The sequence below is a fragment of the Brassica oleracea genome, chromosome C3 (assembly GCF_000695525.1).
Source record: "Brassica oleracea var. oleracea cultivar TO1000 chromosome C3, BOL, whole genome shotgun sequence".
Lineage (NCBI taxonomy): Eukaryota > Viridiplantae > Streptophyta > Magnoliopsida > Brassicales > Brassicaceae > Brassica > Brassica oleracea.
The window spans coordinates 38500906-38528224 of NC_027750.1; the positions used below are offsets into that span (position 1 = coordinate 38500906).

The following is a 27319-nucleotide window of genomic DNA, read 5'->3' on the forward strand; positions in this document are numbered from 1 at the left end:
CTTTCATCTTAGAGATTATATTTTAGGGTTTCATTCTTTACAATCAACCAAATTCGATTCATTATGTTCTTAGAATTCGAAATACCTTTAGTTTAGTTGTTTGTAGAAACCGGACCACCAAGAATGAACCTCGAGCTTAGACATGATCGGGACGTGAGCTGGCTGGGACGCGAGCTGGCCTGAAACGCGAATGGATTGAGGTTGGAGACGCGAGCTGCTTCTATCGGATCGCGAGCTGTCCTTGATGTAGGATGGAGCTGAGTTCGTCTAGGATCAGGAACGCCTTGGGGCTGGATCTGATCAGGTGGACACGAGCTGGAACGGAGTCGCGAACGGATTAGGGTTCGTCGGTATCGTCGGGTTTGGATTAGGGTTCCAAAGCAGATCGGCGCGCACTGTATCTGTACGTGAGGACGTGTCGGTGGTCAGATCGGCAAGCGGTTTGCACTGACTGATTCGTCTCGGCCAGGGCTTCGATTTGATATCTTGATCGTTTCCTGGGTCCTCACGGTTTGGGAAAACGGCATCTTCGAAGTTCCGAGTCAGATTCCTTTTCATTTAGGGTTTTAGGGTTTTAGCAATTTGGTTTTAGGCTCAGAGTGTTAGAGGCTATCGTGTTGATAACGTGTTATAAACTTAAAGATTTAGAACTGTAAGTATATGTATATTATTAATGAATAAGTGTTCCCTTTATATAAGGGTTACAAGAGAGATAAATGAAAATACAATAATAGGAAATATTACAAATCATAAACATAAACGAATTAGGAAATATGCAAGTTGTAGCCGCCTCTCTCTCCTCTCCAAATCTCGCGGCCGCATCTCTCTCTAGGGTTGGGTCGTCTTTCTTTAAATGTATGGACCGGGTCGGTTATAGACCGGATCGGTTAGAAACATTCACCGATTGATTTATAACATTCAATTCGTATTTAATGCAAATATATTTTGACTATTTAATAGCCTAAAAGCAAACACGAGTGGTGAAGTTCTCAACCGGAATTAATATCTAAGCCCACAAATAATAATAATGTAATATTATAAAATATTATAATTGAAATTTATTTTTTTGTCATCCAACTCAACTTTCAGATTTCTAAAGAGGTTCTTCCAAGTTGAACTTTATACGACACTCTTTCACGTTTTTACATTATTTTAATATTTATAAATTTTCATAAATCATGGTGAAATTTCAGTTAGACATGAAGTGTGATCGGTAAATATAAAGTAACTGAAAGTAAAATAAATAAATAAATGAATGGAAAACAGTAAGAATAAATAAATAAAAGAAAAAAAAACAAATCCAAGGCAACATTTTTTCTCACAAACCAAGAAAGAAAAGTACATACTATCATACTCTTTGTTTCTTTTTTAAACAATGAAAAGTGTAAAAAATAAAAGAAAAAAAATCACCTAATTGGTATAGAGATAGCTGAAGTGAGAGTATATTTGCTTTCCACCTAGAATATATCGTTAATAACGTAATAAAGCCATACCTATAGTCAATCTAGAAAAAAGCTTGGCCAACGTGGACAAATTGGTATAGAGCTTGGCCATCTCTAATTGGTACATGAATCTTGTTCCTTTCTGAGACGAAAAATAAGAAGCCGCTGTTGCAAGACATTCAGACCGATCTAGGTTTTAATAAATTGTTTACCGTTGAGCCACCTGACCAAAGGCGTGGTTTAACTTTGTTTTTTTATGGATGAATTTCAAGATTTTGTTTTCGAACAATCAAATGATTGATGTAAAAGCAATCATTAATAGAATAAGTGTCTATATGACATTCGTTTATGGAGTCCCTGTTTTAGAAAAAAAAAGATCAAGTTTGGGAACGTCTTATGCGCTTTGCCACAACTAGAGATAGTTTGTGGTTTATGATTGGTGATTTTAATGAAATAATAGGACACCATGAGAAAGAAGATGGAAAATGACGATATGATATAGGGGTGGGCGTTCGGGTTCGGATCGGGTATTTCGGATTTTCGGATATTTTGGTATAGAGGTATAGAACCCGTTCGGGTATTTCTGTACTTCGGGTGGGGTCCGGGTATTTTTAGTTCGGGTTCGGTTATTTTGGATCGGGTTCGGATATTTAGATTTTGAAATTTTTTTAAAAATTTTCATTTCTCATATTTCTTGTATTTAAAAATATAACTTTCACTTAACTATTTTTTTTTTTAATAGATTGAATGGTTAATAGATTTGGATATAACATTTTGAAACTAAAAAATACATTAATTTGGTTATTGTTTTTAAACTTTGGATGTAACTTTTTGTTAATTCTTGAAATAAAAAGTTTGACATGCATTTTAAGTGAGTAGCAAATCATTTTCTTCGTAATTTTATGTATATCATATGAACTTAAAGTATGTGTAGTATCAACATAAATATTTTATATAGAATGAGAGATGTAAACTAGAAATATATGGTTAATTATACATATGTTCGGTTATCTTCAGATATCCATTCGGATTCAGATATTACACGTTCGGGTTCGGATATCCAATCTCTCCTAATTTAATACCCGTTCGGATATTTTGCTACTTCGGTTCGGATTTCGGTTCGGGTTTATCGGATTGGATTCGGGTGCGGCTTCGGATATCGGGTAAAGTGCCCACCCCTAATATGATACATCATTCCTGGCCTTTAAACAAATGATTTCGGATTGTTGTATGCTTGAGTTTTCATATACAGGGAACCATTTGTCATGGGCTGGAAACTGACCCAGCGGATGTGTACGCTGTCGACTAGGTCTTGCGCTAGGCAATGAAGATTGACATGAAAATTTCTACACTCTAAAGTACAATACATGCGCATGTGGGGTTCAGACCATCATCATGTACTAGCAGATATCCTATCCAAGCCAACGAGGACAAAGAACAATTTTAAATTTAAGAAACAGTGGCTGGATAACGAAGAAATAAAATAAGTCATTATTGATGGATAGAACTCCTCTGATCTATCTCCTAACACCAACATAATGGATCATATATCCAGTTGCATGAAAGCACTAGGACAGTGGAAAAGAAAAAGAAAAAGACCTAAATGCGGCAAAATTAGTGAAAGATCTAAAGTCCAAAGTGGATGCTCTATACTCAGATGATGATGCCAGAACATAGGAGATAAGTGCAGCTCTAAAGGAACTTACGGAGGCTCTTAAGATTGAAGAACGATTCTGGAAGCAAAAGAGTAGAGTTTTTTTCTAAGCGAAGGAGATTTAAATACAACATTTTTTCATGCTATTACCAAACAGAGAAGAGCCAGAAATAAAATTACGGGTCCCCTAGATTCCGCTGGGAATCTAGTGGAGGATGTGGAAAAGTTGGTGGCCATTGCCACTAGTTAGTTTAGGGATCTGTTTGCGACATCCAATCTGGAGCTAGTTGGGGAGGCCTTAGCCAATGTCACGACAACTATTTCTGACCAGCTGAATGCAGATCTTATGTCTCCTGTTTCAGAATGGGAAGTTATGATGGCCCAATTTTCAATGCACTCGGAGAAGGCACCAAGACCCGATGGCCTTACAGCCATATTCTATCAAAAATTATGGGATATTGTGAAAGTAGACTTAATCCATATGGTTAATGAATTTCTCTTTGATGGAAAAATGGCCAATAGCTTCAATGATGCAAATATATGTCTTATTCCTAAGAAAGAGAAACCAAATGAGATATCACAGTTTCGACCCATCAGTCTTTACAATGTTAGTTACAAAATAATATCAAAGGTCTTATGCCAGAGATTAAAGAAAATCTTGTCAGATCGGATATCGGAAACCCAGTCAGACTTTGTTGCTGGAAGATAAATATCAGATAATGTACTAATAGCACATGAGATGTTCCATGCTCTTCGTACAGATCCCGGTGGAAGAAATAGGAGAATGGTGATAAAGACGAACATGAGTAAAGCCTACGATAGGCTAGAATGGGATTTTATCAGTGCAGTCATCAAGAAAATGGGTTTCTCATAGTTATGGATTGGATGGATAATGCGATGTGTAACATCAGTGAAGTATCATGTTTTGTTCAATGGCCAACCAAGAGGGAATATCATCCCAAAGAGGGGACTACGTCAAGGTGATCCTTTGTCTCCTTTCATCTTTATCTTATGCACGGAAGCGCTCGTTAGCCTTCTTAATCATGCATAGAAATAATGTAAGATAACGGGAATGCGCGTCTCACGCACTAGCCCCCTGGTATCGCACCTTCTCTTTTCTTATGATAGCATGTTCTTCTGCAAGGTGGAGCCCCGTGAATGCGATGAAGTAGTGAAAGTTCTTAAGACTTATGGGAAAGCTTCTGGACAATGCATTAACTTTGAAGAAATCATCTTTACTCTTTGGTAAGAAGATTCCCGGACAGGTGAAGGAGGCAGTCAAAACCTCAACTGAAATTACAAATTATGGGGGAATGGGAACATATCTTGGGATACCGGAGTGCATCAGTGGCTCAAAGAGGAAGTTGTTTGTGTTCCTAAAAGATTGACTGCAAAATAGAGATAATGGCTGGACTAGCAGATGGATAACAAAGGGAGGAAATGAAGTCTTGATAAAATCAATCTTGTTGGCTCTACCTACCTATGTAATGTCGAATCTGTTACTGCCACTAGAGACATGCGAGAATATAGCTAGTGCCATTGCATAGTTTTGGTAGAGCTCCAACCCTCCTAAACGGGTATCCATTGGGTTAAATGGGATAAACTGTGTAAATCAAGAGATGAAGGAGGGATTAGATTCAGGATGATCCATGAATTCAATCTTGCATTACAAGGCAAACAGTTATGGCGTTTAGTACAATATACGGATTTACTGGTAGCTAGAGTCCTGAGGGAAAAATACTACAGATGCAGTTGGCCTTTGCGACTGAACAAGACTGACAACGGGTGGACAAGTATAATGGCGGCTAAGCCATTAATATCCCTAGGGATCAGACAAAAGATACACTTTTGAAATGTGATTAGAGTTTGGGAAGACCTTTGGATACCGACAATACCTGCTAGACCGGCAAGGCCTATTGCACCAGTATTACACCCAATGTTCCCAGTGAGAGAACTAATAACAGGAACCCCGAAAAGATGGAATCCTTTGATGCTGGAAAATTATGTCAATCCGAATGATATCCCTTTGATTCAATCTTTGGTCATAAGTCAAAGGTATCATCGAGATGAATATTGTTGGAGTTATACAAAGAATGGGAGGCATACTGTGAAGTCAGGATACTGAGTAGCCAGGAACTTGCTGAACAAGGATAACTTGGAAATCCAGGTAGAACCTACTATCACAAAACTTCAAGCTTTTGCTTGGAAGATACAAGCTCCACCAAAAATCAAATACCATATTTGGAAATTGATCTCTGGACAATTAGCAGTGACAAGTAACTTAAAACATCGTCATATGCGATGCGATAATTATTGTCCAAGATGTGGTGCAGAGGACGAAATTATAAACCATGCCATCTTTGAATGTCCCTCAACTCTACAGACATGCGCACATGCAGCTACGCCAACCCCGCCTCTAGTGTTCCCTAACGCTAGTCACTATACAAACATGGACTATCTATTTTGGCGAAAAAATGATATTGAAGATCTTGAGCTGGATAAAGATCCATATCCTTGGATCATATGGTACATTTGGAAAGCACGAAACGATAAACTTCTTAGAGGAATAGATAAGGACCCATTGGAAACTGTCTGACATGCAGAGTCAGAATGCCATGTGTGGTTTGAAGCAAACTGAAAAGACGAGGAACCGATGCCACCACCACATCCTGAACAAATACCAATCTCTGAGAGATGCATGGTGGATGGATCTTGGACACATGACGCACTCTTTTGTGAGTATGGTGGAAATGGATGACTGCATGAGGAGTAATTCAGCTATTGGGAGCCAAGAACCAACTAAGTAGAATCTTACCCATTCACTCAGAGCTTGAGGTGTTATTATGGGCGATGGAGTGCATGCGGCAACTATCGACGTCTCAAGTTTTTGGCACCGATTGTAAGGACATAGTCTCGATGATTCAAGAACCAGGAGCATGGCCTAACTTTTTTAAGGAGTTAAATGAGTTTTCAAAGCTGAAAAATAGATTCTCAGAGTTCTCAATTGTTTTTATCCCTCGTTTTGAAAATGTATCGTCTGATTCATTAGCTAAGGTAGCGCGATCCTTTCATAGAGATATGTACTACATTGTTCTGTTCCGGTCTGGTTTTCCAGACCACCTCAACCTTGAGTAATAGAATAGCCGTTTGACTAAACAAAAACTAGAAAAGAGCTTGGAAAACTTTTCTTAGGATTTTTGGAATAGCTCCAGTGAGGAGTTATCATAGAAGTTCTTAAGATTAAACAAAAGAAATGAAATCAGAAAGATGAGAAAGAGTTAAATACATGTTCTTAGTTTCTAGTTTTATAAACCCCACCAAAACCTCAAAAGCCACATGGGTTTTCAACTGATAAGATTGTTCTTAAAATGCTTCCATAGAAGATTTTTAGATGGAGTTCTCTGAAACAAAAAATAAATAAAAATAAAATAAAAATAGAAAAGAAAAGAAAAATTAAAGAAATCTGCAAGAACCGCATGAGAAACAATGAACTCCACGTGTTTATCGGTCAATGATCAATTATTCTTTTAAAGTTTAAATTTAAATACATAACTAATTTAAATTAAAAATATTAATACTTTATTAATAAGAACCTCACACTAGCATTTTCATGGATGTAGGTGCTCTTAGAACACTCACATTAATAGGTATCTTACATTTTCTGATGATTTTCATCATTTAAGTAAATAAATTAGTTGAAATTTAAGAGAACGATTATGAACTTTTTTTTAAAGCAATGTACACTTGTCACTTTGTTAATCATTCAAGGATTGTTTAAAAATAAAAATATTTACATTAACAAAACATTATTATTTTATATTTTTGAGAAGTTTATGTCAACTTTAACCATTAAAGATATGCCAAATGGAAATTTTTTGAAAGATCTCTAGTGTATTAAAATAAAGAAAACAATTAAAAATAAGGGGAAATGAAGAGAAAGAATGATTCTTCCATATACTTTAATTTTTATAAATACTGTTGTTTTTAGTGGATAGTATTTTTAATTGTCAAAATATTTATCAAGAAACTTTTCAGGTCTCTTACTATTTTATTTTAGAAAAAAAAACCATGGAGCTTTGAAAGATATATATGAAGGTTGACACCGTTTTCATTTACCGAAAGTCGCATTCTTCTTGTTAGTTTGATAAATTACAAACGAAGATTAAACGAGACCATGGGCTTCTACCAAAATGTTATGCTTCTCATATGTTTTTGGCCAGTTAACGTATTAGCATTACACGGTTAAAGAAAATGTATATATCAATTAAATTCATTTTCGTCCAAGGTTTTATAAGTCTAAATTCATCAAATAATTTCGAGTGCATAGCACAGTTGGTTCAACAAATAATCAGTATACTATTTAGGCATGGGCATTTCATGTACGTATTCGATTCGGTTCGGTTGATTTCTGTTTTTAGTTTTTTTTTTGGTTTTAGCTTTGATCCAGTTATTTTGGTTTTTAGTTCGGTTCGGATAACAAAGCTGGAAACTGGTTAATATTCAAGATAATTTCTGATCCAGTTTGATACTGGTTCAGTTTCAATTTTTCGGTTAATTCATGTTAAAAGTAAAAAAAAAATGAGTTATCATATATTAAAATTTATTTATTTCAAGTTTTCGGATAAAAATTTGGATAATTTAAATAATTTAATTTCGGTTCTGTTCGGTTATTTATTTCGGATAAATGTGTCCAAACCTAATACTATTCTTTTGAATACAAATAACTAAGCCGAGGTTAAAGTTCAGATTTCATGATAACATAATCCCTTTAACAAAGTCGTTGACCTTTTACAAATTTGGCGTTTTGTTACTGCATTGATCAGCTACTTTTAAAATTGAATTTTTCAATCCAAAGCCCGGAAACTATGACAAATTATTTACACCTAAAACTTTCCCTAGTGGTCATATAAGTCTTCAAAACATGAATAATTAAATTCACGGTGTACTCTGTTTTTGCTCTGTTTCCTTAAAAATCTCTGTATTTGTTTTGGAATTCATTTAGTATATACAAACACATACTGTGGAAAGTATGTTCAATACAAAATTAAAAGAGACAACTAACTTTTTTATATATGTTACACTTTCCTGGGGAAGTAAAAGGGTGCGATCCTGATAACAAGACCCGGGAAGACGTCATCCGGGTCATGGATATGCGGGTTTCTCTCAGCTATAAAAGGGTCGCCGCATTTATCGTCGATGGTGTGAAGCGTTTCTCCTTCTCCCACGACATAAATATCTTCGCAAGTTTTCTCTGAGAATTGAGACCCTCTAGGTGAACCGGAAGCGTTGTTCTCACGAACTGATAACAAAAGTATTAAAGACAACAACACAACAGCAGAACACCAAGCGGTCATCTCTGAAGATGATGTTCTTGAATCTCTCATGCCTTTAAATTAAAACACAGCACGTTTGCTATTTGTAAAATTAGTTTCTATTTGGGATGAATTTTTTTTTATTGGTCTAAATTAGCTTTTAACTGATGCAAGTTAAAACAAAATAGCATCATTTTTAAAATGATGTTTAAAATACATATAAATACATAATTTATAATTTTTTGTTAGCATCATTTTTTATTGATGCAAATTATGTATCACTTTAATAAGTGATGCTAACAAAAAAAAAATACATGAGTTTTTAAATTGATATAAATTTATAAAATAGCATCATTTTTGTAAAGTGATCTAAATTAAGAAAATTATATCATTTTTTATTGAAGTGATGCCAAATTAATTGATAATAACGTCTATCTTATTAAAGTAGAAGTACTTTAAGCTTTTGTTTGCCAACATAGATATCAGTTAAAAAAAATAGTGTTGTTTGGAAACATAGATAACACTAAGTTAGGAAAAAAAAGCAATCTATATTATTAAAGTAGAAAGTATAAGTACTTTAAGCTTTTGTTTTGGCAACATAGATCTATCTTATTAAAGTATAAGTACTTTAAGCTTTTGTTTGGCAACATAGATAGCAGTTAAAAAAATAGTGTTGTTTGGAAACATGGATATTAGTAACTAAGAAAAGAATATTAATGGACTTATGCTATTAAAAAAATTAGAAGTCAATTACATTATATTAAAAAGTAATGGGTTTATGTTACTTGATATACATATTCAAATCAAAATAATAATTTAAAATTGATTTATATCAAAAATTCATTCAAAAATATACATATATTCAAAATTTTGATTTTTACTAACATATTTTTCAATAACAATTATAAAAATGATTTCAATATATATAAGAAAAATACAATACAAAGCCCAATTTCAAACACCAACTTAAATTATGGTTTTAATATTTCACATTGAAATTTAAAAATATAATATATGTAATTATTTATATGATTGTACATATAAAATATTATTAATTATAAGAAAACTTATTTGATGGCACGTATAAAATTTGATTAATTATATGATAGCACATATTTTGTTACATATGATGACACATATAGGATATATAATAGTGATTAGGGGTGGACGTTCGTGTTCGTTTTCGGGTATGTTTGGGATTTCGTGTTCGGTTCAGATCTTTAAGGATTTGGTTCGGATTTGGATAACCAAGTTAAATTGGTTTGGTTTAAATATTTGGATAGAGAATTAATAATTATTTAAGTATTTTGGAGTTTTGAGTATATTTTAACTATTTTAGATGTTTACGTTTGATTATTTTTATATATTTGCAACTATTTAAATGAACTTAAAAGTATCATATATATTCTGGATATTTTTATATGTATTAAATCTAAAAATAATTAATATATAAATATATATAAATCTATTCTGGATACCCAAAATACTTCAGTTCGGATCGGATTAGGTTTCAGTTCTTCAAATACCAAAATTTGGAATAATCCGGATATTTAATCAATTTCGGTTCGGATTTGGCACTACTTATTTGAATAGGGATCGGTTCGATTCTTATCATTCGAGTTTTTTGTTCAATCCTAAATAGTGACATAAAAACAAATAACATCGTATTTAAAAAAACAAATACACCCGCGCGCCCGGGTCAAAATTCAGTCAGTTATTATAATTGATATTATAATATATATATATATATATATTTGTCTCATTTAACAATAATTGATTTAAAATAATATCACTTAATTTTGTGATACAATTTAAGTTATGTAATTCAATCTTTTTTTAAAGTGTAGATTGCACTTGTGTTCACTACGTGAGCTCGCGTTGTTTATATTGGTGAGAGAAGTAAGAGTATTTTCGTCGTTTGGATTTAGGGGTTCATGTGTTGTGTCGTGTTGGTTGGGTTAAGTAAGGACTTGATCACTTGTGGCGCAGGTCAACCGTCAAGACTCACTAAAAAACGGTTTTTACTTTTTAGCTATTTTCTCAACTATTCCTTTGAGTCACAATATCCTTATCACTGATTGTTTTGAATCTATTTTATTTTATTATTTTAGCAGAAATTTGTGTCTATATCAGCTAGCACACTTGGTGGAAAATATCGAGAGATTGATTGTTTGTGGTTTTTAAAATAGTTTTTGATTTTTGTTTTTCTAAAAACTACTTTTTTACCAATCAAGTTTAAAAAAAGTAGATTTCCTAAATTGTAGGAAAACCAAAATTTGAAAATAACTACCACTTCTTAGCAAAAACCATAATCCATGTTTTCTTCGTTTTTCATCAATGTACGTCAGTTTTCTTTTTCTTTTTGCTTATTTTCTTTTGTTAAAATTAATGCATTAATATAGCAAAACAATCTCTATGTAAATTAAACGGATCAAACATTAATTATTCTAACTTCTTAGTTGAGTAAAAATAATTTATCTGACGTCTAAAATCTAATAGAAAAAATATATTTATTTTTATTAAATTTTGTAGCTTTGTTTAGGTCTATTATTTAATAATGTTTTAACTAATATTTTACCATAGACTTTAATTGTAGAAAATATAACTGAAGCTGTTATAAAGTAATAAGTACTATATATTTATTGCACTATATATATATATATATATATATATATATATTCTAACTTTAGCTATTAATATTTAAACTACATAAACTTATATACGTATCATAGTGTTAAAATATATTTAAATTTTTTAATATTAAAAAAAAATAAAATTAATCATTTTATGTGGTAATATTTTGTATTATTTATTATTTTCCGAGTAAGTAATATATTTGTTTTTGCTATTTTTATAAATAAGTTTATGTGTGTTTTGGTAATGATATTATATTTCATTATTTCCAGAATAAATATTTTATTATTGATAATATTTTATTTCATTATTTATAATCAAAAACCAAAAACTGAAAACCAAAATCTAAAATCTTCATTCATGTTTTTCAAAAAACTTAAATCTAAATCAAAAACCAAAAATCTAAATCTAAAATCTAAAATCCAAAATCTAGAAACCAAACAAACAATAATCACCTGAATGTATTTGTATATGTTATGCTAAAAATATGGTATTCATTTAAAAAAGACAGGTGGAAAATCATACTTAACACTTTAACAGGTTATGATGTCTAGTATAATTAGCTAATACTCCATTTGTTTCTAAAAGTTCTAAAAGATACATTTATGTATCACAAACATATTAAAAAGTGATTTAAATACATTTTTTCTAGAATTAGTTATTTTCATAGTTTTAAACAATAGTATTCAATAATATGTAATTAATTTTGAAGTTTGCAATTTACCATTATTAATTAACAAATTTTACTTTTTAAAACAAACTTCTTTAGAAGATTAAATAAGAATCTCTGGAAGATAAGATAATGAAAAGTATGAAAATCAGAAATTAGATACAATGTGTTTTTTTTGTGACAACAGAAATTAGATACTATGTGTATGGGTGTTTGATAAATATATTACATAATTCTTATTAAATTTAAAATATTTAGGATACCGTATTAGCAAGGGAAATGGAGAACTTCGGTTGAGAGAAACGTAGCCGCCAAATAATGTCACGTAAGTTATACTATTAACTTCCACAAAAGCCAACGTTCCACTTCCAAGTACCTTTTCGATTGCTTAATTAAGCTCACACTAGATCTTGAGTGCGAGTGTTTTCTTTTTATACTAAATTTTTTTAGTTTATATAACAAAATATATCACTAATTTAATGTAATTTATATGTATTACATAACTCTATAATGCCTATATTTATGTGGCTTATAATGCTATCACTATAATATTTTGTAAAATTTGTATTTATAACAAAATTTGTTTTGAGAACATTATTATGTAACCATACTATTTTAGATAATTTTAATTTTATTTCTAAATTTGAAATGTATATGAAAGTTAAATTAAATTAGACCTACATAACAGAGAATAAATATTTTGAGATATTGTTAACAACAACAACAAAAAAATTATAATATATTGTACATGCAAAATAATTTTGTAGTAAAAATCTTATTTGAAAAATTGCTTGAAGCACACAAAATTGGATAAGATTTTTTATTTTCTTATCTGTAATAGAAACAGATATTTCTTTCTAACAAAATGTTTTAAGATGTTTATAAAATTTATTTTGGAAAATTAATCAATTTAAATTTTTTAATATCATTAAAATATAATTAAATATATTTAACATGATTTCAGTTTTCGTTCATAAAACATTACTAAATTTAGTTTGAAATTATAATTATATTTTATGATAATTAGATTAAATTAATTAATTTTCAGAAATAAAATTTAAAATGATTCTGAAAATATTTTTCTTAAGCAACATTGATTTGTATTTTAAATGAAAAATACAAATATTAAAAGATACGATGATTAAGTTATGTAAAATTTGATAGTTTTTTAAGGAGATGGTTCATTTTAAAATATCACACACGAAAGAAATCATGAATTTTATTTTAATAATATATATATAGATATTACGAATGGCTTCCAAAAATATGAAATTACAAAATACCCTAGTCATCTGAAAAAGTGGTTCACCAGTGTTATCAATATTTTGTTATTTGTCAACGTCTTTTCGACTCTATTAATCATACTTCGGATAATATAACATCGAACCAATTGTCACCGCATTGGTTGTCCTGTCATGTCGTGTGTATATACACCACTCATAACAATTTGACGAAAGCAAATGATCTAGGAATTTATATAATTGATATGTAGAGTTCAACTATATACTCTTTTTTTTGTTTACTAAATTTACTGAAGACGGGTGAGCAACCTAATATGTTATGATAATTTGAAATAAATAAACTTTTATCAAAAAAAAGAAGAATACAATTTGAAGAAAGATCGATGTATTTCCATATATGCATATTATTGAATTTCCATATAGTGATCAATACGTAGCAAGTTCTCCTATTGTTAATCTTGATCCTTTCAGCAATAACGTAACAATACGTTGTAAGAACCTTACAAAACAAAAACAAAAATAAGTTCAAAAATAAAAGAACCTTACAAAACATAAATGAACAAAGAAACATCTAGCCAAATAATGCCCTTTTTCAAAAAAAAAAAAAAAAAAAACATCTAGCCAAATAGATACTAGAGTGCTATGTGTCGGGTTGATGTACAACTAAATTAGGAATGGGTGCTTTTCTTCTTCTTTTTTTTTCACTGGAAATATGGTGTTATGGAAGGCTGAGATTAGGAAAGCATTGGCGATGATAAATAATGGGAATCTTTATTGTTAAAGGATTGCGGAAAATAAGTAATTAATCGATAGGATGGACTATATGGTCTATGGAGGACCAATGGTTAAGATGAAATTTGACAGTCAGATCGGTCCATATTCTACAAAAGCACACTCCCAATTTTATAGACTTATAGTTTCCACAATGGCTGAAAGTCTTTAATTTTCTATATATATACGCATATTAAGTGTTTCATACGCACATATTCGCTCACGAAACGATCTAAACGTATTAATAATTGAAAAATGAGTGGCTCTTTTTCAGAGTTTTAGGAAATTTTATAATTCCAACAACCCATTAGTTTGGCTTGCATTTTATACAATTTGGACGGTTGTAATGTTTTTAGATTTGGTCGATTATCTAAGATTAGCTTTTAAATAGTTTAAGTATCGTTGGATAGATTTATCACATGTTTTTGTATGTATCCTTATCATTATGATATCTTTTAGCTTTTGTAATATATAAAACACAATTGTGGGTTTGAGTTAGTAGTGGATGCGGAATGGTGGACAGAGGCTCACTTGAAAACATGGCATGACCAAATATAAATGGTTTCTGGCCGTCTTCCTTTTCTGTGTCAAAGTGCTTGTTGCGTAAACGCAAATATTTATAATAATAGTGTAAGAGATGAAAATTTCAAGAAATTTAAAATTACATGTACTTTGATTTTCTAAATTATCTTTAGTAGTTGTAATTCTTTTAGTTCCAATGACAAGTTACAAGCTCGACCATTTTCCCATTTGCTTTGACTAAACCAACTTCGGCCTCACTCATTTGGTAAAAAGAAAACGATGTCCAGCGTGCATTATGTACAAGACCAACATGAACCAAATGTCTCAAACCAGTAACAAAACTTCCGGTTTCTTACACACTGCAGATAGATTGAGCCCAAAACTAAATAAGAGTAAGCTAGCACACTGTTTTTTTTTGTTGGGCCCATGTATATCATTTTTCTTTCAGCCCATTATTCGTAAAACTATAATTATGCGAGCTGAAGGATGAACATGAGAAACCAGGCATATTTTCAAAATGTTACATGATAAGACCTATGATTTCTTCAATTTGTGTTTCCTTAATCAAATAATAGACTGTTAAGTACAGTGAGAGACAATGGCTTCAACAAAGATAAACACATTAACAACAATGTGCAAATCCCACTAAAGATACATTTAAACCACCAATCCCCAAACCAAATCAAACTAGTTTCAAGTTCCCTAAGCCCTAAACCCAACACTACACAGCTTCCCAGTAATCTCTACAATGCCAGTTTCAAGACTACTGGAATAGGTAAGCTTGCATCTCAAGATATCCCGACTTCGAATATTCTCCTAAAGGAGACTCCGGCGCCGGAACCGCCCGGAAAATCTTTGTCGACGACGAAAACAAAAACAGAGCATCAAGTTCCGAGCCGTCTGCTACTTTCGACGTGGGTATTATTTATATCGTCGGAACGTCTCGCCGATCTACATGCTGTAATATCAGTCAATATTGATTCTTGATGATAGGCATGCATACTAAGACATTAAAAATTGGTTTAGTTAAATATTTTGGGATTACTGTGGAAGAAATCTTTATAAATAAAGTAGAGTTTGGTCCCTCCACAGACATCCACGTCGACAAAGAGGGATGGGCGTTTTTTGACACGTGTAGCTTCCTAATTCTTCAACAAACAATTTCCGTGAACAAAAGCTATTTGGCATGTGGGCTTATCGATACTTCTTGTCCTTTTGTTCAGGCCCACTGTAATATCCGTTTCACCACCTTACGAAGATCAACCTAGAGAAAAACCCCGTCCGATGAATTTCCTGTATCCGAGCATTTTCCTTTCGATATCTAGGGTTCATATTCATCGTCTTTTTCGATCTCTAACATCCTCTTCTTTATCTTCTTCACTTCATCAGTTTACGCTTGATTCGTCACCGTACGTCCATCTACTACCGATCTCATCTCCGATGGAATTGACTGTGGAAGTCTCGGCTCTGGATCTGTTATCAAGACGGTGGTCTCGGATGAAGAGAAAGAGGAAGCTTGGTAACGTGTTTTTAATTTGGTTTATGGATTTCTCATGTTCACGGCAGCTATGTATCTATCTGCCGAAAGTGAGATCCTGCCCTTGAATAGTCGGTGGTTTGTTTTTTTCCATGCTCGGAGCACAGCCTGAAGCTATACTTATTATGGGTAGGTGAAAATGTAGATTCTTTATTGAACTTTGAGATATAAAAAGTGAATCGTTGTTTGGTTCTGCGAATCAAATAGTGAGTAGCAAAGATACTTTGATGTGTAACTTTATATGTGAGAGATTGAAAGTGAATCTTTGTTTAGTCAATGAGTCAATTTTTTCTCTGTCAATATAACTTTTTCCTGTAAAGTTTGAGATTTGCTCTTTTGGGTTTTGAATCTTTTGGTGTTTGTTTAAATGTCTGGACTTTCTGGAGATGTAGCAACTGCGCAAAGCCAAGCCTCTGTGGGAATGGGTTTACTCGCTGGGCTCAACCTTTATGGTTCTCACTGGTATTTAGGGAACTTGCACAGTTTTTAGCAAGTGTGACATTCGTTATGCTATTGTTGTAAACAACCAAGACACTAAAAGGCTTCCATATAAGTAAGGTAATGAGAAAGTGTTTATTATGTCTTATGGATTGGATTCTTCATTTTTTTCTCTTACTTATATAGCTGTGATCATTGTTGCCTCTGTAGATTCTGGTGTTAGTGTTGATGTTTGGACCAGCTATGCTGTGAGAATAATGGCTATATCGGTTTTCTCGTTTGTCATTGTCTAGCTTCCTTTAGTGTTGAACTCAACTTCTGGAAGACACTTGGCCCTGTTGGTTGCTTTAATCGCTCAGCTCTAATGTAAAGCTCGCGGATCCACACTTATAAATAAGCGACTTCTATTATGTGCAGTTAATCACTTTCTTCTTCTACATCATTGTAATCTTCACAAACCCATCAATCCGGAATGAACTCTTCTAATCTGCTCGCTGACTTGAAGGCATGACATTGTAGCACAACCGTCGAAGTCCGGTTGCTGAGAATTTGGGAAGCCCGTAATTGAAAAAGGAGGCAAAGTTCAAGCTCATATTTCATCTACGCTGTTGTTGTTACGCGAAGCAATAACAATTTCAAGCTCTCTACTTCTCCTCTTTCGATATGATCCAATGATCAGATCGTGTTTGCTGAGAGCTAACCGATCGGATAATCCAATACCAACGGACGTGCTCAGATTCCGCAATCATCTATATTATTAAAATAGAAGTACCTATTTGAAAATGTTCTTATTTCATTAATTAAACTCCTTTTTTTTTTGCTTATCTTTTTCAGTTGCATTTATGAAATATCCTAAAACGAATAAAACTGCCTAATTTATTGCTTGTCTTTTCAGTTACATTAATGAAATATGCTTAAATGAATTTAAACTTCCTATTTTATTGTTTGTCTTATGTGGGAATGGGTTTACTCGCTGGGCTCAACCTTTATGGTTCTCACTGGTATTTAGGGAACTTGCACAGTTTTTAGCAAGTGTGACATTCGTTATGCTATTGTTGTAAACAACCAAGACACTAAAAGGCTTCCATATGAGTAAGGTAAGGAGAAAGTGTTTATTATGTCTTATGGCTTGGATTCTTCATTTTTTTCTCTTACTTATATAACTGTGATCATTGTTGCCTCTGTAGATTCTGGTGTTAGTGTTGATATTTGGACCAGCTATGCTGTGAAAATAATGGCTATATCGGTTTTCCCGTTTGTCATTGTCTAGCTTCCTTTAGTGTTAAACTCAACTTCTGGAAGACACTTGGCCGTGTTGGTTGCTTTAATCGCTCAGCTCTAATGTAAAGCTCGCGGATCCACACTTATAAATAAGCGACTTCTATTATGTGCAGTTAATCACTTTCTTCTTCTACATCATTGTAATCTTCACAAACCCATCAATCCGGAATGACGAACTCTTCTAATCTGCTCGCCGACTTGAAGGCAGGACATTGTAGCACAACCGTCGAAGTCCGGTTGCTGAGAATTTGGGAAGCCCATAATTGAAAAAGGAGGCAAAGTTCAAGCTCATATTTCATCTACGCTGTTGTTGTTACGCGAAGCAATAACAATTTCAAGCTCTCTACTTCTCCTCTTTCGATATGATCCAATGATCAGATCGCGTTTGCTGAGAGCTAACCGATCTGGATAATCCAATACCAACGGACGTGCTCAGATTCCGCAATCATAATCATTTAATACGTTTGACAAAAAAAAATCATTTAATACGATTATTAAATTATAACTAATGTCAGGATGAGCTTACTTTGCTTTTTCGTGTATTGTATTTGTACCTATGAGATTCTTTTTTTTCAAATATGTATCTTTAATCTTTTTTCTTCTTCCAAGTATCTATAACCTATTAGCTCAGTTTGCATACATACACTCATGTTATGATAATAGAATTTCAAATTCTCTTAACTTATACAACTAAACCTCGCTACATACTATTCCATTCCTAAAATTATTAAAATCTCAAATTTAAAAAGAAGAACGCTAAATATCATCATAAGTTTGAAATTATGAAATCTACTACATCTTTCGAGCTCTTATGAAATCCCCTACATCTTTATATTTGGACTAATTATATTAACACTACATTAAATTGTTCTTAATGTTTTTCTTATAATAAATCATGTCTTTAACACAAATCAGGTATAATTTTTATAAACATAAATAAATGTTCATACACATTTTTTTATTAAATAACAAAATTAATAAATTTAGTTATACTGATATATTTATATTTTATTATTTTAAAATTATGGAAGATACATAAAGTTGTTTAGAAGTCATGCGATCATCACCAATCCTTGACAAAGCCGCTTAGAAGTCAAAACAAAAATGGCTACAAGACTATGACCTTTTAAGCCACACTGTTTACGTTCTTTTCCACTAAATAATACATTATCGTTTAATTTTCACATATTATTTCCACCAATGTATTCGCTCGGCAAAAAAATAACATTTTATTATATGTACAAAACAACCACACTTAATTAAACAATATATCCCAACTACAAAAGCTCAAATACAATTCAAAAGATGATCTTCAGTCTTAACCGCTTATCCAGTGACTTAAACTGGCAAGTAAACAACTACAACGTTAATTGCAAACCAACTCTTACAGTTAGAGTACCATATTAACGATTACATTAAATGCACATACTGTATTCAAAATTGCTCATATCTAAAGTTCAACTGACTTTTTATTCATGTAGCTTGCTTTCTTAAATATAATTTCCAGTTATCAAAATGCAAAATATGAGTACAAATAATTTTAGTTTCTTCATCATGAATAAATAAACAACACATTTTCATTTATCTACCATTATATATTTGTATAACCGATTCACTGTATATGTAAGATATATTTAAATACAAAATCAAATAAAAAATATAATTTAAATTATAGAGAATCCCGGGCGTAGCCCGGGCCAACCCCTAGTGAATACTGTATTTGATAGGCTGGCCTTAAAAGGAGAAGAGATTATATGGTCGTGACTTGTGAATATATAAAAACAAATTACAGCTTGCAGAAGTAAATGTCAATTGATACACATAGCTCAAATTTGTTTGTTTGTGAAATGTGATAGACCATATACTGTATATTATAATGATTATTCGACCGACCTTGTTGTTGATGACATTGTTAGTGGAAATTGATTGAAAACTGCAGATGAATTGACGAAAGAAATGTGGATACTTTATAGTTTGCACCGGTTTATATCAAGAGAGAAAAGCTTGAGTAAGTTTTTTTTTTGGGTAAAAAAAGCTGGAGTAAGTTAAACGTTTGACTTTTTAAATAAACAAGATGGAAATTTAAACCTTTTAAGAAAACTAAGTTCATGTTTCATGACATAACATTAAAATTAAATATTACTGTACTTCAAGTTTTAAGGTTCCAATTACTAGGGGGACCTTTGGAGTAAATTGGCATTTACGAAGAGTTAAAAGGAAATTCGTATTAACTCGTTGAGAAAAGATACGAGTTTAGGAAAGTGGAATCAAATCTTCCTCGTACTAGTGAATAATTAATTACCAAGTGTAAGATAACATATCATGTTTGATCTTCTTTTCCTACAGAAAATGATTTTTTTTCTTCTATCACTACAATGATCTTGTGTGTCTGTCGTATCATCTGATGCTTAAGATATTTAATTAATCACATCTTAAAATCTAAAAAAACCCTGATTTGTCTGACTTAATTTTTTTTTTTTTAACATATTTGTCTAACTTTATATTTCATTAATTTTATGATAATTAACGAAAACAACGAAATGAAATAGTAGTATTTTTCAGGATCTCTCCATCTTCTCTCTTCAACTTTTTCATCGTTTCCGGCTGGTGGTTGTGTTTCTCCGGCGGTGGCGCGCGTCACCGTCGGAATAGCTTGTCTCTTTTCTTTTTTATGTTTTCCGGCGACTGTGTAGTCTTTTTGGTTTACTTCTCTCTGACAACGGTGGCAATCGTGTGCACCGGGTGACTGGCTTATGACTCTGGCGTCATCACTTTCTTCTTTGGTGAGGCGGCCGGCTCTGCTTCCGACTTTGATCTCTTATGGTAAAGTCGGCGTTATCCTATAAAATTCTCCCGATCTTCGGAAAAAGTTTGTTTGGTGTGTGATTGGTGACTTGTTGAGGCGGATGAGATCTCGAATAGGTCGAGGAAGCTCTCCGCTGGGTGATGATTCCGATCTGGGTAAAGCTTTGTGTGTGTGTGGTGTGGGGATGGAGGAGATCTCGACTCTGGTCGATTGAGGCTCTCCATGGGTGTATGCCCTGAAACTGGTGGGCTTGTGATCGTGCTACTATCTCTGGTAGGTTTCTGGCGACGAATCTCAGTTGGTGAAGACGGTGGAGGCTGCTTCCAACACGTGTCCCTCCTCTTCGAGCGGTTAACACGTGACCACCGAATGTTCTTCTGACGTGTTTTAGTATTTGGGCCGTTTGTTTGGTTTTAGATCTTTAAGTATATGATGTTGGGTTTATATGCTTTTTTGTCTGGGCTTTTATCTTTTTTTTGTAATGAACTCTGTTTAATATAATATTAGTTGGAAAAAAAAATAGTAGTATTTTCTCCTCCAAAAATTTCGGGGACCGAATCTCTCATTCACACGCGCAACACTTGAACGTGAGGGCTATGAAACATCGTGCTCTCATGTATTCGCCCAAGGCCACCTACTTATTTGATTTCGATTTTTTTTTGGTTGGTAGTTATTATTATTTTATAAATGGTGATGGGGAATAATGAATAAGTCATACCACTGATTTATTACTAGGCATACAAAACGAAAAAAAAATCATCTTACAGTCTCATATTTTATAAAAGAAATGTATAAAAATTACAAGCTTTTATGCAAACATAACTATTATTAGCGCGTTAGAGCTATTTTAATAGTGTCACATTACTCTTACTTGAAAAATTCGGAAATAATAAAAATGTTTTAGCCTGAGGAATAATAAAAAGGAAAATAAAATTTTATTTATAATTCAAAGACAAAAAGTGAGGGGGAAGAAGAGAAGTGGAGGTGTATCGATCGACGTCTGTGATATAAATCTTTTTATTACAGAGTTCCACGCGTCTTACTCTGTTTCGCCAAAGCTCTTTCTCCTCCATCCTCCTTCACGCTCACGGGATATCTTCTCTCTCTCTCTCTCTCTCTCTCTCTCCAGCGAGATCTTATTTCTTCTCTCTCTCTCGATGCATCCACCTGTCTCCGCTACTTGATGGACAAGAAGAAGAAGAAGCTGCCACACCGAAGAAACCTACTCTCAATTTCTCCAATCATCCCCACCGACTTATATATATAACCTCTCTCTCGATGCATCCACCTGTCTCCGCTACTTGATGGACAAGAAGAAGAAGAAGCTGCCACACCGAAGAAACCTACTCTCAATTTCTCCAATCATCCCCACCGACTTATATATATAACTCATTCCTCTAGCAAATATCTCCAAGGAGAACCTCTCTTCCTTCTTTCTCTTCTTCTCTCTTTTTCTCTCTAACCGTTTGATAATCAGATGGCGCGAAATCTGAGATGGGTTCTGCTTATTGTAGCGGTGGTGTCGTGGTGTCTTGTTTCAACACTGGAAGCGAGCGAAGGAGATGCTGATCCTCTTTACAAGTAAAGAACCTTTTCTTTAAGTTATATTCTTATGAATGTTGTCTGCTTTTCATATCTGAGTTCGTTTGACTTCCCTTCCTAGAGTTTACAAGTATCGAAAGGCAGAGCTAGTTTCTTTTTTGGATTACTACTGGTAGAGTCGACCGTTAAAGATTCCGTGATTGCTGGACTGACTTGTTACTGCTTTTGACTATTATGTGTTTGTAATCAATACTATCTCTGTTTTGTGAAAATTTGATCTTTTGGGGGAAAAAAAAGGGTCCAGATTTTAAATTTTGTTAGGTATAGCTTATTTTTTTCAAAGGGGATAAGAGCCACAAAAGAGGAGTGGTGTGGGGAAAGGGATTAGAACTATTATGTGGTTGACTTTTCCCAGATAATTTTCCAACTCTTGTGGTTAGAGTTGAAACACGTTTGAGGATGAAAGCCTTGATTTCTATTTACTGTAGTAGGGTCATTGTTTTTGTTGGAAAAGAGTTTTTCTTTAAAAAGACTGCAAGTGGTGGTTTGATAGAGTTTGGTCTTTCCTTTTTTCTTGTTTAGTGGAAAGCTTCTCTCTCTCTTTCTCTATGTTGTTCTTTGTTTTGTCGGCCATGTAACAGCTTACTCTTGTCTTGAGCTTAGTAGTGGGAAGAGGGTGGGATATGACAAAAAGGACTAGAACTTGTTACAGAGGTCTTATGGTTTTGTCTAATTAACTTTTATGACTATGGAATACTTAGACTGTCTGCTTTTAAAGTTTTTGGCTTTTTCCTTCAGTTTAAAGAACAAAAAAGCTCTGATTGGTTTCCAGGTCATGTGTGGATCAATGTCAGAAAACTGGATGCGTGGGAGACAATTGCTTCCAGCACTGTAAATTTTCAGCTGATGGAAAAGCAATAGACGGTCCTTGGTACATGCAAGAGCCACTTTACCTGCGTTGGAAACAATGGGACTGCCAGAGTGATTGCCAGTACGAATGCATGATGACAAGAGAAGAAGAGAGGAAAAGAAACGGAGAGAAACCCACCAAGTACTTCGGTAAATGGCCACTCAAACATGTCTATGGGATTCAGGAACCTGTCTCCGTTGCTCTCTCTGCTCTTGACCTAGCGATACAGTTCCATGGATGGGTCTCCTACTTCATCCTCGTTTACTATAACTTGCCTCTCCAGCCAAACCGGAAAACTTACTACGAGTACAACGGATTGTTGCATATCTATGCCATCATTGTAATGAACTCACTCTTCTGGAGTGGTGTTTGTCACAGCAGGTAAACACATTCATCCATCTCCATTGTTTCAGTTTCTAACTAAAATTCTCACTAATGATTTTTTTTTTTATGGTATATATAGAGATGTTGCATTGACAGAGAGGCTAGATTACTCATCAGCTACAGTGTTAGCCGGGTTTTCGCTTATTCTAGCTATAATCAGGTCTTTTAGTATACATGATAAATCTGCAAAAGTCATGGTTACTGCACCTATTCTTGCAGTTGTAGCAACTCATATCCTCTACCTCAACTTCTACAACCTTGATGAAGGTAAATGATCTTTCCTAAATGAGGCTTTCTTCTTTTTTTTAAAAAAAAAAATGCTTATATGACTTTCTATATATATATATATATATATATATGACTTTTACAGGGCTTCACAGGAAAGTTATAATCGGAATAGGAGCAGTGGAGCTAGTGGTGTGGGGTGTATGGGCGGCTTTAACGTCACATCCATCAAAGTGGAAGCTAAGAGCTTTCTTTGTCTCGAGCATACTCACAATGTGTCTTAGAATGCTTGATTTCCCACCGTACAAAGGGTATGTTGATGCTCATGCTCTTTGGCGAGCTGCAGGGATCCCTCTCTCTTACCTTTGGTGGAGTTTTGCCTGCGACGACGCCGTTTTCAGGACCACTGTTCTTCTCAAGAAGTCAAAGTGATGGAAAGAAAATTGGTTCAAGGCTCTCTTTTTTTTTTCGGGTGAGGTTCTCCGGTGTTCAGAAAGTTGTTTTTAGGTTGTGTTTTCGCAGAAGAAGCAAATGTTTTTGTGTTCTTCTGTGGTGAATCTTGGTAGTGTTTTGGGGTCATATGCTCTGTTTTTCTTGTGTGTTTTTTTGGGTCTTTTTTCTTTTTTCTCTCATGGCTTGTCGGCTGGAGAGTTTTACCGTCGGGGAGGAATTGACCTTTGATGATCACCACTTTGTTTGCTTTTTTCATTTTGTGATGATGACTCTTAAAAAACTTTTTCAGTTTTCTCAATGTAAAAGAAAAAGAACAACATAATAAATTATATTGCTTATGGAAAACCATAACATAGTAAATGAAGGTATGAATTCACTTGATAAACAAGTTATCTACACAACAAAATAACATAGCATGTGGTAAAATCACAGTCATATTGTGAAAACTGGTACAGTTGTCCAAAGCTCTAAAATATCAATCGTGTCCTCATAGCTCTCAAGCGGTCAAGCCCTCTTTGTTATTTACTTAAATACTTGTATTTTTCATTAACTAAGTTATAACAAACAAACAAAATATGTTAAATGAACCTTTAGTTTTTCAACCATATTCTAAAACGCGGCGGCTTCACCCGAGAGCGCGGCGGATAAGCGTTAGCCGGTGATGAACCGTGGCGAATTCAGTCTAGTCGGATTAAAAAATCGGGTGCTATGAAAAAGCTCCAGTTTTTGTTCGTTTTGACCCATAAATCATATATCCTACACCAGATCTATGATGTACTGACTAAAACAACAAAAAAAAGTAAGAAAATGATAGGAAATCAAGAAAAAAATTTGCAGCCGTCGTAATTACTTTTGCAGAAAAAACCAAGAAGATGACCGGTTAATAACGAATTTGCCCCTCATTAATGAAAATTTCAAAAATTTAAAACATTTGTACTCAACCCTATGCGAACCTGAGCTGGAGCATGTTATATAAAGACACTAGACCACTACACCAACACGCTTTTTTAATAAATGTTAGCAATATATTTTACATATAAACAAATATCCTAAAACAAATCCCCGATTAAACCTCGTATATTTCCCGATTAATTGATTCAGCCTTAGGCGTTACCCGACCGCACGCGTTACGCCTAGCGCAATTTCGAACATGGGTTTTTCTACGTTGAAAACAATTAGACATAATAAATAACTACCGTGACATTTATCACCTAATCCATATATTATTAAAAAAAACACAATTAGACATGGCAAGTTCTCGATCCCTGCAGGCTCCCGGATCCACACGGATTCTCGGCAAGTTTTTTTCAGTCCAGTTGACCAGTAATTGGAAAAAAAATATAGTATCAGAGATCCATGCATTTTTTAGATCGGACATTCTGCCACCTAAAATAAACGAGATTTATGTCAGGCTAATCCCAAAAATTCTTAGTCCGCAAATAATTGCAGATTATCGTCTTATTTCTCTTTGCAATATATGCTACAAGATCATCTTTAAAATCTTGACTCAGCGCTTACAACTTATTCTCTCATCGATTATTTCGAAAACCAATATGCTTTGTACCGTGAAGGACGATGTCAGATAATGTCCCTACCACCCACAAAGTACTCCATTTTCCAAAAATTGCTTATTTGGAGCATCGATACTCAATGGTCGTTAAGGAAGATATGAACAAAGATTATGATAGATTAGAGTGAGATTTCACTCGGCTCGTTATGTAATGCCTAGGGTTCCATCCTAAATGGATAGCTTGGATCATTCAATGTGTCTTTACTTCCACTTACTCCTTCCTCATCAGTGAAACCCCCTCTCACCATACGTATTCATCTTGTGTATAGTAAGGTACTCTCGGGCCTGTGTAGAATAGCGCAATATGATGGTTTGTTGTTGGGAATCAGAGTTGCTAGGGGAATCATCGAGTAAACCACTTATTCTTTGCCGATGACACGATGTTATTTATGAGATCGAGTAAAATTGATGTACTCTGATGATGATCCTTAAGAAGTATGAAGAGCGTCATGCCAACTGATAAACCACAATAAATACTCGTTCATCTTCTCGAGGAAAACTACACTAAACCTAAAGACTCTAGTGAAAAGTGAACTGATAATTGATAGAAAAGGAGGAGTTGAAAAACTGGAGCATTTTGAAAGTAAGAAGTGGGATCTTTTCACCTCTATTGTTGACAGAATAAAATAAAAGGCGAATGTGTGGTCAACTAAATTCCTATAGACATCCGGAAAGTTAGACATGCTGAGAAGTGTCCTCTCTCCTATCCCGTCTTACGCAATGACTTATTTTAAATTGCCACTCTCACTGTGTAAGAGAATCCAATCGGCTTTAACTCGATTTTGGTGGGATGATCGGAATGGAAATAAGAAGATGACATGGATTTTGTGTTCCAACATCTCGTTACCAAAATCACATGGAGAACTCTGTTTTAGAGACTATCAAAGCTTTAACGACATCTTTCTCACAAACTCAGCTGGCATATAATGCACAACCCATAATATTTGCTTGGATGGATTTTACTTAGGAAATATTGCAAATATGAGGACTTTCTTACCTACTCAGATCGGAGCTTTACCTCTCATGTATGGCAAAAAATTTTAATCAGACAAGACCTCCTGGGTCAGAACACTGAACGAGCAGTGGGTAATGGTTCTTCGATTAAGATATGGCCACATACCTAGCTCAACCTCTATTGTGAGCACAGAAACAATACTTAAACCGGAGCTCAACCAGACAACCCACAACTACCACAACATAACTATCACGACCAAGGTTCACTCAAATGAGAATGGCTTACAAGCCACAAAGATTTTTTACATGAAATCAATTCTTAAAGACATACAACTCATCCTTACAGCACCGGGAATTAAAATCACCAGAAAACTTCGTGGACCATAAAGATATGGATTTTAAAAGTCAGGCAATCTTCTCAGCATCTAATGGGTCAAATCAGCCATATTTTGGTCCATACAAATCCAACCATGAATGGGCCTCGACTAAAGCTACCTGGTATGTTAAGGAGAACCTTTTAGAAGACCAGTGAAAGAAGAATCAAGCCCGAAAACCAATCCAACCAGAAGATTCACTTGGTTTACTAAAATTGGCCAAATCGATACTATCTAAGGAAGGTCTTCTACATATCTACGGAAACCAGGAGATCATCTGAACCAAATAGAAGATATCAAGAATGTCTTAGCAGCACCAGCACCCAAAGGACTAGGCGGATCCTCATGCACATCAACTTTCCATATCCAGCCGCATTCACATTACAAGCCTTACAAAACTTTCTTCAGATTCTTCCCCAAGACGGAAAGGCCATATTCTCTTTTATTGCGACAAAGGATTATTTCTGGAAGATTTGCAGACCATGTGCATATCCAGAAGATGTCTTGATACAAGGCTCAACCAAGTTTTCTTTTGGAGAGGCTCAAATTAAGCCTAACAGCTATATATCTTTAAGGAGCTAATCTTCTGATTCTTTTGT

General features: G+C 33.9%; 2 protein-coding genes across 2 annotated transcripts; one reads left to right on the plus strand and one right to left on the minus strand.

Annotated features, from left to right (window-relative positions):
• Positions 1-8171: 8171 nt before the first annotated feature.
• On the minus strand, positions 8172-8488 carry LOC106334377. Its single transcript, XM_013772668.1, has one exon. The coding sequence runs from the start codon at positions 8478-8480 to the stop codon at positions 8172-8174; it is 309 nt and encodes a 102-aa protein (XP_013628122.1). The 5' UTR covers positions 8481-8488.
• A 13093-nt stretch (positions 8489-21581) lies between these two features.
• On the plus strand, positions 21582-24071 carry LOC106328140 (post-GPI attachment to proteins factor 3). The gene is made up of 4 exons (XM_013766519.1): positions 21582-21889; positions 22683-23141; positions 23224-23411; positions 23515-24071. Exons 1-4 carry the CDS (start codon positions 21786-21788, stop codon positions 23799-23801), a joined length of 1038 nt encoding a protein of 345 aa, XP_013621973.1. The 5' UTR covers positions 21582-21785; the 3' UTR covers positions 23802-24071.
• The last annotated feature ends 3248 nt before the right edge of the window (positions 24072-27319 follow it).

Bases quoted from the DNA above. Each gene is read 5' to 3' on its own strand.
- LOC106334377 (XM_013772668.1), bottom strand. From the start codon at position 8,480: ATGAGAGATTCAAGAACATCATCTTCAGAGATGACCGCTTGGTGTTCT.
- LOC106328140 (XM_013766519.1), top strand. From the start codon at position 21,786: ATGGCGCGAAATCTGAGATGGGTTCTGCTTATTGTAGCGGTGGTGTCG. The intron at 23,142-23,223 runs GTAAACACATTC...TGGTATATATAG, and splicing joins AGTGGTGTTTGTCACAGCAG to AGATGTTGCATTGACAGAGA. The intron at 23,412-23,514 runs GTAAATGATCTT...TGACTTTTACAG, and splicing joins CTTCTACAACCTTGATGAAG to GGCTTCACAGGAAAGTTATA.